This window comes from Salvelinus namaycush, chromosome 31 (genome assembly GCF_016432855.1).
Source record: "Salvelinus namaycush isolate Seneca chromosome 31, SaNama_1.0, whole genome shotgun sequence".
Lineage (NCBI taxonomy): Eukaryota > Metazoa > Chordata > Actinopteri > Salmoniformes > Salmonidae > Salvelinus > Salvelinus namaycush.
In genome coordinates, this window is record NC_052337.1 from 31,579,693 (window position 1) to 31,594,357 (window position 14,665).

At 42.7% G+C, this 14,665-nt stretch overlaps 1 protein-coding gene across 1 annotated transcript in view; it reads left to right on the top strand.

The window, feature by feature from the left end:
* The first annotated feature begins 1,456 nt into the window (after positions 1–1,456).
* The window catches only part of LOC120025803 (regulator of G-protein signaling 3-like), a 40,620-nt gene continuing 27,411 nt past the window's right edge, over positions 1,457–14,665 (top strand). The window contains exon 1 of the mRNA XM_038970477.1: positions 1,457–1,491. Within this exon, the coding sequence (XP_038826405.1) occupies positions 1,480–1,491 (12 nt within the window). The 5' untranslated portion in view covers positions 1,457–1,479. The remainder of the gene's footprint in view (positions 1,492–14,665) is intronic.

The window sequence follows — 14,665 nt, forward strand, 5'->3', positions numbered from 1 at the left end:
CACCCACTTTGCCAAAGCACAGCCCCCACACCACTAGAGGGATATCAACCACCAACTTACCATCCTGAGACAAGGCCGAGTATACCCCACAAAGATCTCCGCCACGGCACAACCCAAGGGGGGGCGCCAACCCAGACAGGAAGATCACGTCAGTGACTCAACCCACTCAAGTGACGCACCCCTCCTAGGGACGGCATGAAAGAGCACCAGTAAGCCAGTGATTCAGCCCCTGTAATAGGGTTAGAGGCAGAGAATCCCAGTGGAGAGAGGGGAACCGGTCAGGCAGAGACAGCAAGGGCGGTTCGTTGCTCCAGAGCCTTTCCGTTCACCTTCACACTCCTGGGCCAGACTACACTCAATCATATGACCCACTGAAGAGATGAGTCTTCAGTAAATACTTAAAGGTTGAGACCGAGTCTGCGTCTCTCACATGGGTAGGCAGACCATTCCATACAAATGGAGCTCTATAGGAGAAAGCCCTGCCTCCAGCTGTTTGCTTAGAAATTCTAGGGACAATTAGGAGGCCTGCGTCTTGTGACGACCGTAGCGTACGTGTAGGTATGTACGGCAGGACCAAATCGGAAAGATAGGTAGGAGCAAGCCCATGTAATGCTTTGTAGGTTAGCAGTAAAACCTTGAAATCAGCCCTTAATAACATTCGGACCAAAGCGCAGCGTGACATGGGTTCCACATGTTTATTGAATGAAACGCACAAAAACAATAAAGAAAGAACAAAACGTGAAATAAATGACGTGCTCACATGCAACTACACATAAACAAGATCCCACAAAACATAGTGGGGAAATGGCTGCCTAAATATGATCCCCAATCAGAGACAACGACAAACAGCTGCCTTTGATTGGGAACCATACCAGGCCAACATAGAAATAAACAACCTAGATTACCCACCCTAGTCACACCCCGACCTAACCAAAATAGAGAATAAAAAGGCTCTCTATGGTCAGGGCGTGACAGTAAGGTACTTGATTATTATGGCCTGTGTCAGTTAATGTACAATTATTTGATATTGATATAAAAACGTCTATTAAATAAGCTTCTGATGAGGTATTTTAATATAATTTTGTAATTTATTAAATGTATTCAGTCTCTGACCTTGCTTCCAGACTTTCAGCGTCATCGTTACATTGATGTCCAGGAGCTTGAGCTTTCCACTTTGGTATATGTGGTTTTTCACCAATGAATACAGTAACAAACTAACTTTTGATTGGCATTGAGTTGAGGGCATGCATTAGCCTGTGAATTGGGACAGTTCTGCCTGTCATGTACCACTCTATTCTCATGTCCTGACGTTGTACTGATATCTCTGGCTTAGACAGCAAAGTTGACACAGGAACTTCTGTGTGGAGATGATAAAGACTGCGCAATTTACTGCTCAGATAAACTCCGAGCCTGGAAACCAGTCTACCGACACTGCTTTGGAATTGGGCTCCATGCTATTCTGTTCAATAGGTTTCTTCTATGGAGAGCAAGGTAATAGTATATTCTAATCCACATTTTAAACATTTCTACGCTTTGAAATGATGTACATGGGAAAAAAACTTGGATTAAATTGTATTACTGGTTATAATATGTAGCCTATAAGCCTGCTACAAAGTTACACTGTTCTTCCATGACGTGCTAGCTGGTGTGTAGCTCTGTTGTAATGTATATACAGTAACTCATGCACAGTGTTAATGGAGAAACCAACTGCAAAATATCCTTGTGTTATCTTATGACGAGCTAGGTGTTTTCCCCTCTTGTGATACATGGATGTATCTCGCACAGTCTCCAGAGAAGACCATGTGAGGATCTAGGTGTTGTTTACCTCAGCTGAGAGGTGGAGTGTGACCAGCAGTGACCATGTCTGACCCGCATCATTCCCCAGCTGCTCTCTCTGTCTCTCCCTCTGCCATCCTCAAGCGGAATGCCGTTTACACCATTCCTCCCAGGTCCCCCTCTTCCTTATTTTCCTGCTACAGCTTTTCACAAACTGCCCTTTTGTCTTGCTGATGGCTGAACTCCACCTCTGAGATTCCCTTCAGGGTAAATACCCTAGGTTAGATTTAGGGTCAGGTCTTCAGGTCTCCCCCTCCCTCTCCCCTTCTCCTCTTTTCCTTCTCCTGCCGCTGTCAGATGAGGGGTCAGGTCTCCCCTGTCTCCCCCTTTACTTTTTTCTTCCCTCTCCCTTCGCTGTCAAAGGAATTTCTCATCAGAGCTGCACTGGCTGTGATGAATGTCTCACTGCTACCTTTGACAGGCAGGCCGGGAATGAAGAAGAATTCCTATAGCTAATAATAGTCAGATGGAAGCACCCCCCTCAAAAATACCTTGTGTTGTTGTTTATTTTACAATGCTTCAGGAATGTCGTCCTTTCCAAGGACCTACGGAAAAGGGTATAGAACGCTAAGAATTGGGGACTGGAAGGCATGCCAAGGTTGTAGACGAAATTGCTTACCAAGGCTGATCTGTGGCCTTTTGGGAATGTCGCTAACGTTGGGGCTTTTTGAAGTCTAAGGAAGCCTGGTTGGTCTATGTGAAGAGATCCACATTGTTCCACAATATCCTGTACACCACAGGAAGTTCTTACTCAGACAGGAAGCAGCCATGTCCTGCAAGTGCTGAATAACAGCAGGAAGAGACTGGGGGGGGGGGGCAGATTAAAAAGAATCCACACACAAACACAAACAATTTCTTTACAGAGTGAGGAGTGACTTATGGTTCTGTTTCCTGGCTGTGGTTTATTGAGTTTGTCATTAGACACACTACATACTGGTTGATTGTGTGAGACTGTATTGGACTTTTCTGAATGTGTGTGTACGTGTCTTTTTCAATGTGTGCATGCTTGTTTGTGTGGGTGTGTATATAAATTTGTTTGTGTGTGTGTGTGTGTGTGTGTGTGTGTGTGTGTGTGTGTGTGTGTGTGTGTGTGTGTGTGTGTGTGTGTGTGTGTGTGTGTGTGTGTGTGTGTGTGTGTGTGTGTATATCAATGTGTGTGCCCACAAAACACTGCACAGAGGACCAATGGCTCCAGCTTTCTTGCCTTGTCCTCTTCTCCTCCAGTGAGTGTTGAGTGACATCTGAAGGTGCTTTCTGACTAACAATGGAGGGTCCTAGGAGGAGGATTCTACAGTTACAGACAGAATACAATTAAGTGATAATGCCTGAGAAGCCAGTGTTTGGAGGATATATAGGCACGGGTGTTGATTCGTCTCGGGCCGGCAAACCGTGCTAATATATACTCCAAACACCGGCTTCGAGGGCATTATCACTATTATACAACGAGTTACAAACGTATTCAAATAATGATTGACATATTTTCCTTAAAAAATGTTATTTTGACGAATTTATTCATACTATTTCATCCTTCCACAAGATATAGTCCTGACACAAAGCTAGGGTTGTTACCCAAGCTGGCTAGTCATTTGTTTTATCGGTTCGGTTGCCAGAGACGCAACCCAGTCATTCAGTTTTTCTGTTCTTTATCGATGGATGCAACCCAGTCGTTTGTTCTAAATGTTCCATTTTCATACTGGCTGGCAGCGTTCTTATCCCTTACTTGCTAGCTAGCCAACTATGGCTAACTTACAGTCATGTCAAACACTGCAGCCAAAATAACAACAGTAGCTGCATTTGCATTTGTTTGAACTGTTTTCTAGTGGCATTTATTTGGACACCTCCATAACAATTAGTTAATGAGGCACGATTTTGCCTGGCATAGAAAATGTGCTCTCTCGTCAGCACACTGTTGTTCAGAGGAGCTAGTCAACAACACAGCTAACACAATCACTTCAAACTGAAGCTGGAAAGACTGCAAACTAGCTGCACTTCGTTTCGTTTTACATTTTTAATTTGTGACCGACCGGCATTTGTGAAATGGTGTTTTTTTATGTTGGATAAAAGTAGAGACTCAGAACTAGAAAATGGTATATCATACGCTACAGTTGAAGAAAAATGGGAAAGTAATTCTGCTTTGAAAGTTGATAAACTTCTAACCGCCCTTTGAATGTTTTGGTAAACCTACTGGAGAGCTTTTCTTTGTCTACACCCATTCAGCATCGTTCACACCCTCTTAATCCTTAGCCCCACCCATCTCCAAGTATTCACATGTGAGGCCATGTACTTAACTACCAAAGATGTCAAGACTAAAGGCTGGTTTATACTGCGGGTGTGTTCATAAATTCAATAGGGAATGCCAGAGTGCGCTCAGAGTGCGCTCTGGGCTTTGGTAAACTCAGAGCATTGTCAGATTCTCTGTTTGTAAATTCAGAGCATTTCGCACTCGGGGCATTCAGAGCGCACACTGGACGCTCTGGCTGAGGAGTAGGGTTGATCCGAAGGTTCTGACTTAACAACAGCTGGCAAGCACTAAAGCTAACTGGCTAACGTTGGCTAGCTTGCTAGCTACTTCCAGATGCAAATGAGAGAACAACTCACTCTGACCATTTTACTCGCCCTATCAGAGCTAGTTAGGCTATTTTTACGTTATCAATAGCGTTGGTGACTGTAACTGTGTGGCTGGCAACAATTTAATTACGCTTTTTTGTCAACGTTTACTGACACTGGCCATATTCAACTGGTGTTGAGCGTTCGTAAATTTGTCAGTTATTCTGCATTCTGGCACACTCAGATGAGAGTGCTCTGAAATCGGAGTAGATAGCCAGGGCGAATTTACCAACTACATCTATCGACAGTTGTCTCAGTGAAATCATGAACATTCTATTGAAATGGTTACTTGCATAGATAGTGGAATATTTTGTTTAGACATGTAGCTACAGTAGCTAGCTAAACAATGAACCAACTAATAACATTACTACCCTGCATGAATCTGCATGTAGCTAACCAACCAGGTTCATTGTTAGCTAGTTGCTAACATTAGGGTATAACTAGTAATGCAAATGTCTCTGAGATACGAATTATATTACTACATAGATCCTATATGTAACGTTAGTTAGCGAGCCAGCCAGCTAATGCTAGCTAGATAGCTAACAGTACTCTTTAACTTTAAATAAAAATGACTTTCTGACAAAATTTGAAATGTGTAATATCTGAAAATGTCACTAGTTAGACTATCTTACCCATATACATGGATGGACGCTTCTCCCTCTCTGTGACGGATGCCATGGTTGCCCTTAGTTTGAAGATGTAATCCGGAGACAGGTGTTTTATACAATAGCCTTCTGTGTGTTCTCTTTTCGACTCACTCTGCATATGTGCAATCAAACGCCAGAATTTCTCAATCTCCTTAGCTATCATACTCTAATTCCACTGATTTCAAAACTCGGTCCTACTACGTGATATCTTTCAAAAAACCCTACACATACTGACCAGCTCACGTTATAGACATAACCGTGATACATGGAAGACCAATCTGAGCTCATCTCTCGGCATGTCCAGCCAAGCCATTATTTCAGCAAATCATGGCTATCGGGAAGGTTCCTACATTTTCCATGGCTAAACCAACTAGGCTCCAAATTTAACAATTGTCTTTGTTTTTACAGATGGCATACACGTTTGTTATTAAAGCACAGAAGCATTTATGGCCAAAACTTTTTTTAAATCAAATGCATTTTAAGTTAAAATGGCTCTCCTGTGAAGTAGTGATGCTCGACTGACTGAGAAACGCTGCCTGCCTGTCTGTCTCGTCCCGCCTCCCAACACGTTCATTACTATAGGACACCTGTTTCAATATTGAAACACTGTTGCAAATGTCAGAGACACAAACAGTTACGAACACAGCTCTGTCTGAAACAACTCTGTTTCATAATGTTGTTCTAGGAAGTTGTACCAGGCAAAAGCACAGAGCACTTACCCTGGACACTTAAACAATTATGTCATGAAGGATAGGATATCAAAGAAATGAGAAGTGAACAATGTACATCAGGAATGTGCTAACAAGCCAGTGACATCAAAGCACTCGCATTAACCCATAAAAGTCTATTTGATAAATGTTATTTGGCCTTAATGTTATTAGACCATACAAGCGCATTGAATAACTTTTTTTTTCTTTTTTCTTCTTCTAATTTATTAAAAACAGAAATACCTTATTTACGTAAGTATTCAGATCCTTTGCTATTAGACTCGAAATTGAGCTCCGGTGCATCCTGTTTCCATTTATCCTTGAGATGTTTCTACAATTTGATTGGAGTCCACCTGTGGTAAATTAAATTAATTGGACATGGTTTGGAAAGGCACACACCTGTCTACATAAGGTCCCACAGTTGTCAGTGCATGTCAGAGCAAAAAAGCCATGAGGTTGAAGGAATGACTATTCCTTCAACCTCATGGCTTTTTTACTCTGACACACAGAGCTCCGAGACAGGATTGTGTCCAGGCACAGATCTGGGAAAGGGTACCAAAAAATGTCTGCAACATTGAAGGTCCCCAAGAACACAGTGGCCTCCATCATTTGTAAATGTAAGAAGTTTGGAACCACCAAGACTCTTCCTAGAGCTGGCCGCCCGGACAAATTGAGCAATCGGGAGAGAAGGGCCTTGGTCAGGGAAGTGACCAAGAACCCGAAGGATAACCATCTCTGCAGCACTCCACCAATCAGGCCTTTATGAAAGAGTGGCCAGATGGAAGCTACTCCTCCAGTAAAAGACACATGACAGCCTGCTTGGAGTTTGCCAAAAGGCACCTAAAAGGTTTGGTTTGATGAAACCAAGATGGATCTCTTTGGCCTGAATGCCAAGCGTCATGTCTGGAGGAAACCTGGCACCATCCCTGTGGTGAAGAATGGTGGTGGCAGCATCATACTCTGGGGATGTTTTTCAGCCCAGGGACTGGGAGACTAGTTAGGATCGAGGCAAAGATGAACGGAGCAAATTACCGATAGATCCTTGATGAAAACCTGCCCCAGATTGCACAGGACCTCAGACTGGTGTGAAGGTTCACCTTCCAACAGGATTACGACCCTAAGCATACAACTAAGACAACGCAGGATTGGCTTCGGGACAAGTCTTGAGTGACCCAGCCAGAGCCTGGACTTGAACCCAATCGAACATCTCTTGAGAGACCTGAAAATAGCTGTGCAGCAACGCTCCCCATCCAACCTGAGAGCTCTGGAGAGGATCTGCAGAGAAAAATGGGAGAAACTCCTCAAATACAGGTGTACCAAGCTTGTAATGTCATACCTAAGAAGAATCAAGGCTGTAATCGCTGCCAAAGGTGCTTCAACAAAGTACTTGAGTAAAGCGTCTGAATACTTATTTAAATGTAATATTTTCAGTTTTTTTATTGTTAATAAATTAGCACAAAAAAACTGCTTTGTCGTTATGGGCTATTGTGTGTAGATTGAGGGGGAAATTTTATCAATTTTAGAATAAGGCTGTAATCTAACAAAATGTGAAAAAAGTCAATGGGTTTGAATACTTCCCGAAGGCCCTGTATATCTGAGAGAGATAAGGAAACATTATTATTATTTTACATCTATTTACCCCTTGTTTTTGGCAATAAACAGTCTCCATATATACTTCTGTAAAAATGTTTCAACTGGTACCGGGGGACTTTCAGACAAGTCTTGTGAGGCCTGTGGGCGTCCTAGAGCAAAACAACCGACATATACGTGTCCATGAGAGTCTCTCCGTTCCGAGGGGTCATATTAGTGTGTAGCCCAGATACATCCAATGCAGGAAAACAGATATCTCTACCTTAAACTGACAGAATGTTTTGGGGATTTTTGTATTATGTGAATTAGAATTTCTCGGGGGCGCGTACATCAACCTTAGGGGGTTAAAGAAAAGAACAAGTCGGCCATGTTGAAAAGAAAGTCGAAACTGGCCTTTATGTTGTAGTGGACGTGCACTTCAACTTCCTCCTGTCCTTCCCTTACACAACAACGCACTCAAACTGTGCCACTGGGTTCAAATTTTAGAACATTACGGTTTAAGTTCACTCATTGAGGTTAGCGTTTGCATTTGACCGTGTCTCTCCCTTCTCGTCTAACCTCCGCCCAAGAAAACGTCTCATGGCCTCCGTTAGACCCTTTTTCTTCTATTCCCATCTTTTTTTCCATTCTTCACCAAGACCCATTGTTGCTCCCATACCCCCAGGAGAGAACTCCGAAAAGCCTTATCCTTTGCTTTTTGTCCTCCTCCCATTCCACCCTTCTCCTCTCATGTCAGGAAACCGGGTCTAAACGGTTCACACAAACCCAAACCTGCTCAGATGGAGGAAGGGAAAGAAAGCAGGCCTGAAGGAAAGAAGGAAAAGGCCAGCCCTACATTGTCCCATGGTGAAAAGTCAAGTTGTTTTTCGAAGGAGTAGAAAGGGAAGACCAATGAAAAGGAAGGAAGTGTCCTTGGGGAGGCATGAATAAGGTCAAGCTAGGGCAGCAGGCTGTAGCAGCCGGGCAGCAGCAGGAGTGAACTGCTGAATGGAGGTTAGCTATACAAAGACTAACATGATGGAGGCCAACCCTTCACCTTGGGGGATTTACTGTGGGCTGTGCTGCCGTGTGAATTGATTGAGGTGTTTTTAGCATCAGTGGTTTGTTTAGGTGTACTGGATGTGTGAATAAAGTTGTCTTTTGGGGGTGTTTTACTGGATGTGTGAGTACAATTTTTATTTGTGTGCACTGTATGTGTGGGTTAGTGTTTGTAAGTGCTGTGTGCGTGAATATGTACTGTATTTCTATGTCTGAGCGTGTAGTGTTTATTTGCGTTCACTGTTTGCGAGAAACATGAGCACATGTGAGTGAGTGAATGTGTGTATGTATGTTCCCCTTCTCTGTTTCCACTCATGCCATATCCCAGCTCTCTGTTATCAGGGAACAACAAGCCAGTGGTGTGACTGCCAGCTGATGTTTTGAACTACATCACGTGTGTGTCAATCAATCAAATGTTATTTATCACATGCGCCGAATACAGCAGGTGTAGGTAGACTTTACTGTGATATGCTTGCTTAGGAGCCGTTCCCAATGATGCAGAGTTAAACATAAGAAGAATATAGTAACACAAGAATGAAGCTATATACAGGGAGTACCAGTACCATATCACTGTGCAGGAGTACAAGGTATTTGAGGTAGATCTGTATATAAAGGCAGGGTAAAGTGACTAGGCATCAGAATAGATAATAATAATAAGAGTCAAATAAAAAACAAAGTAGCATCAGCATATGATGAGTGTGAAAGTATATGTGGGGGGGTGTGTGTGTTATGTCTGTGTGTGGGTTTGTGTGAGAGTGTCAGTGTAGTGTGTGAGAGTGTCAGTGTAGTGTGTGTGAGTGAGTGTATATATAGTCTTGTAAGTGTGCATAGATAGGGTCAATGCAGATAGTCTGGGGAACAATTTAATTATCTATTTAGCAGTCTTATGGATATTTAGAAGTCTTATGGCTTGGGGGGAGAAGCTGTCTCTGAGCCTGTTAGTCAGTTTGCGAGATGGTAGCACAGTGAACAGTCTATGGGTTGGGTGGCTGAAGTCTTTGCAAATTTTTTGTGCCTTCCTCTGACACCACCTGATATAGATGTCTTGGATGGCTGCAGTCGAGGTCCGGTGCATTTGCCATTCCAAGCGGTGATGCAGAGAGTCAAGATGCTTTCGATGGTGCAGCTGTAGAACTTTTTGGGAATCTGTGGGTCAATGCCAAATATTTTTTGTCTCCTGGGGGGGAAGAGATGCTATCTTGCCCTCTTCACAACTGTGCAGGTGTGTATGGACCCTGCTAAGTCCTTAGTGATGTGGACACCAATGAACTTGATGCTCTCGACCCGCCTCACTACAGCCTCGCCGATGTGGATGGGGGTGTGCTCTCCCCTCTTTTTCCTGTAGTCCACGATCAGCTCCTTGGTCTTACTGACATTGAGGGAGAGGATGTTGACATTGGTACCACACTGCCATGTCTCTGAGCTCCTCATTGTAGGCTATCAGGCCTACCACCGGCGTATCATCAGCAAACTTGATGATGGTGTTGGAGTCGTGCGTGGCCACACAGTCGTGGGTGAACAGGGAGTACAGGAGGGGACTAAGCACACTACTGAGGGGCCCCCGTGTTGAGGGTCTTAAATTCTCCTGTAATCCCTGTACTCCCGGATCCAGTTTCAGAGGGAGGTGTTCAGTCCCAGGGTCCCGAGCTTGGTGAGGAGCTTGGAGGAGACTATGGTGTTGAACGCTGAGCTGTGAACAGCATTCTCACATAGTTCTTCCACTCTTGTCCAGGTGGGAGAGAGCAGTGTGAAATGAAATTGATATGTTGGGGCAGAATGCAAATTAGAGTTGGTCTAGGGTGTCTAGGATGATGGTGTTGATATGTGTCATGACCAGCCTTTCAAAGCACTTCATACAGATGTGAATGCTACGAGACAATAGTCATTTAGGCAGGTTACCTTGGAGTTTTTGGGAACAGGGACAATGGTGGTCATCTTGAAGCATGTTGGGATTACAGACTGGGACAAGGAGAGATTCTAAATGTCTTTCAAGACACTTGCCAGCTGGTCTGCACATGCTCTGAGAACGCTATTCTGTCTGGCCCGGCGGCCTTGCAAGTGTTTACCTGTTTAAAAGTTTTATTCACATCGGCCACAGAGAGCGAGATCACACAGTCATCTGGACAACAGGGGCTTTCATGTAAGACTCGGTGTTGTTTTCTTCAAAGTGAACATAAAAGGATTTAGCTCATTTGGGAGTTCTGCGTCACTGGGCATCTCATAGCTGGGTTTCCCTTTGTAGTCCGTTATTGACTGCAAGTGTTACACCCCTGAAAAAGGGGAGAAAGAATCACAATTGTGATACGGAATGTTTACTCATTGAACTTTTAGTGCAATCATTTTACATAAGTAACACATTTTACAGAATAACAGATCTACAGGAAATAGATAGTTTTGTAGGGTACAAGGCTTATTCAAGTCACAACAGTATACACTGTACATCACTGAAACAAATACTATTTTCAATATAACTGTCAAGCACAAAGCTTTAACTCAGTAAACCATAACTCAATTTATCAACAGGCAATAAAGTGTTTGAAAAACCATTACACAAATAACGCCGCAAAATATCTTATTAACAACGCACCTGTTCATTCACAATCGACATAAAATGGCAGCTACGTAGCAGTACCTAGCAGTACGAAGCTAGCTGCAACCGAGCAGGGCTCATATTACTCTCTGCAAACTTAACTAACTTCCTCAATATGTTACTAAGACAAACCTTAAACACTCTTGACATGTTAGCGAGTTATTACATTTAAATTACTATTTTTTTATCATCAATAACGTACCTGAAAAAGGGGAGAAAGAATCACAATTGTGATACGGAATGTTTACTCATTGAACTTTTAGTGCAATGAGAAAAAGACCGCGAATTCTCCGTGAACTTGAGTAGAGACCAGAGCAATCGATCGCAGGCTCATAGATTAAGAGCATTTAGTAGATCACAGATTAACACTTTTACCCACGACAACATAAAGTAATCAACATAACGTTTACACATTCCTCTCACAATTCGTACCCTTTGTATGCTCGACGGATTTTAACACAATTATATAAATGTTATCAATCTATCAACTAATACTGAGTGCATGATCTTCTTAACCTTAGATGTTTTAAGATCCTCACATACTATGAATTTACTAATACTGTTTAATGTATAACAGGCTATTAGTATTTCCTTTAACCTGTCACACAAGCCCTCCCACATCTGACGAGTGTTGGAGCCGGTGTAATAGGATTCCACCTTCCTCCTATATCGTCCTTTTTCATGTTTTTTGTCTCATCGGCGGTCGTAGCGGGCTTTCTTGTATGTGTCTATGTCTGTGTCCTGTTCCTTGTAAGCGGTAGCTCTAGCCTTTATCCCAGTGTGGTTACTGCCTGTAATACATGGTTTTTGGTTTGGATACGTTCATATGGTCACTGTGGGGAAGACGTCTTCTATGCATTTATTGATGAAGCCCGTGACTGTGGTAAACTCCTCAATTCCAATGGATGAATCCCGGAACATGTCCCAGTCTGTACCTGCAAAACAGTTTTATAGCCTTGTATCTGCTTCATCAGACCACTTCCTTATTGAGCGCATCACTGGTACAGGAGGATAAAGTTGTGGAAGCAGGAGGATAGAGTTGTGGTCTGATTTGCCGAAGGGAGGGCGAGGGAGTGCCTTATATGCATTTATGTGGGTAGAATAAAAGTTCTCTAGAGTTTTAGCACCCCTTGTGGTGCAGGAGACATGTTGGTAGAATTGATTTAGCATGGTTTTAAGTCCCCTGGTGTTAAAGTCTTTGCCCACAAGAAACACTGCCTCTGGATGTGCAGTTTCTTGTTTGTTTATGCCCCATATAGTTTGTAAGTGCCAAAGTGGTGTTGGCTTGTGGTGGGATGTAGAAAGTTGTGATAATTATGGATGAGAACTCTCTTGGTAGATAAAAAGCTGTGTAGCTTACCATGAGATATTCTATATCAGGTGAGAAAAAGCTTGAGATTTCTTTCACACTGAAATCAGAGCACCAGTTGTTGTTTATGAAGAGGCATAACCCTCCCCCTTTGGACTTGCCCGAGAAAGCTGTCGTTCGATCGTGTCGCTACATGGAGAAACTACTTAGTTCTATGTTCATAGATTCAGCCAGCCAAGTATCTTCAAAGCATATAATATTGTTGTTTTCTAGTCTCTCTGATAGGAAACTCTCAAACGAAGCTCATCCATCTTATTCTCAAGTGACTGAACATTTGCCAATAAAACGGAGGGGCGTGTTGGTCGATTTACTCTTCGTCTCAGTCTCACCAGGACGCCAGCCCATGAAACAAAGGAATAGGGTCTGGTGTGAACAAGGGAACAGCTGAGTCAGAGTCGGATTTGCTGTTGAAATCGGGGTTAGTAACTGTCGATCTGATGTCCAAAGTGCTAGGCGGTCAAATGTGATAATAGCATTTACCAATGTATTTTTTTCTCAATAAACACAAAAAAGTCACTAAATAGCAAAGTCAGTTTGGAACTCGTAAGATGTCGACCATCCCTGTTAGTGCCATCTTGGGTGGGTGTGTATGTGATGTGTTCATAAATGAGTGTGAGTATGTAGAGTTGAAGTCGGAAGTTTACATACACTTAGGTTGGAGTCATTAAGACTTGTTTTTCAACCACTCCACAAATTTCTTGTTAACAAACTATAGTTTTGTTAAGTCGGTTTGGACATCTACTTTGTGCATGACACAAGTAATTTTTCCAACAATTGTTTACAGACAGATTATTTCACTTATAATTCACTGTATCACAATTCCAGTGGGTCAGAAGTTTACATACACTAAGTTGACTGTGCCTTTAAACAGCTTGGAAAATTCCAGAAAATGATGTCATGGCTTAAGAAGCTTCTGTTAGGCTAATTGACATCATTTGAGTCAATTGGAGGTGTACCTGTGGATGTATTGCAAGGCCTACCTTCAAACTCAGTGCCTCTTTGCTTGACATCATGGGAAAATTAAAATAAATCAGTCAAATCCTCAGAGAAAAAATGTAGACCTCCACAAGTCTGGTTCATCCTTGTAAACAATTTCCAAACGCCTGAAGGTACCACGTTCATCTGTATAAACAATAGTACGCAAGTATAAACACCATGGGACCACGCAGCCGTCATACCGCTCAGAAAGGAGACGCGCTCTGTCTCCTAGAGACGAACGTACTTTGGTGCGAAAAGTGCAAATCAATCCCAGAACAAAAGCAAGGACCTTGTGAAGATGCTGGAGGAAACAGGTACACAAGTATCTATGTCCACAGTAAAACAAGTCCTATATCTACATAACCTGAAAGGCCACTCAGCAAGGATTAAGCCACTATTCCAAAACCACCATAAAAAAGCCAGACTACGGTTTGCAACTGCACATGGGGACAAAGATCGTACCTTTTGGAGAAATGTCCTCTGGTCTGATGAAACAAAAATAGAACTGTTTGGCCATAATCACCATCGTTATGTTTGGAGGAAAAAGGGGGATGCTTGCAAGCCGAAGAACACCATCCCAACCGTGAAGAACGGGGGTGGCAGCATCATGTTGTGGGGGTGCTTTGCCGTAGGAGGGACTGGTGCACTTCACAAAATAGATAGCATCATGAGGAGAGAAAACTATGTGGATATTTTGAAGCAACATCTCAAGACATCAGTCAAGAAGTTAAAGCTCGGTCGCGAATGGGTCTTCCAAATGGACAATGACCCCAAGCATACTTCCAAAGTTGTGGCAAAATGGTTTAACCTCTCTAGGGTATGTGGGACGGTAGCGTCTCACCTTGTCAACAGCCAGTGAAACTGCAGGGCGCCAAATTCAAAACAACAGAATCCCATAATTAAAATTCCTCAAACATACAAGTATTTTACACCATTTTAAAGATAGACTTTTTGTAAATCCAGCCACAGTGTTCCGATTTCAAAAAGGCTTTACGACGAAAGCACACCAAACGATTATGTTAGGTCAGAGCCAAGTCACAGAAAAACACAGCCATTTTTCCAGCCAAAGAGAGAAGTCACAAAAAGCAGAAATAGAGATAAAATGAATCACTAACCTTTGATGATCTTCATCAGGTGACACTCATAGGACTTCATGTTACACAATACATGTATGTTTTGGTCGGTAAAGTTCATATTTATATCCAAAAATCTGAGTTTACATTGGCGCGTTATGTTCAGTAGTTCCAAAACATCCGTTGATTTTGCAGAGAGCCACATCAATTTACAGAAATAGTCATAATAA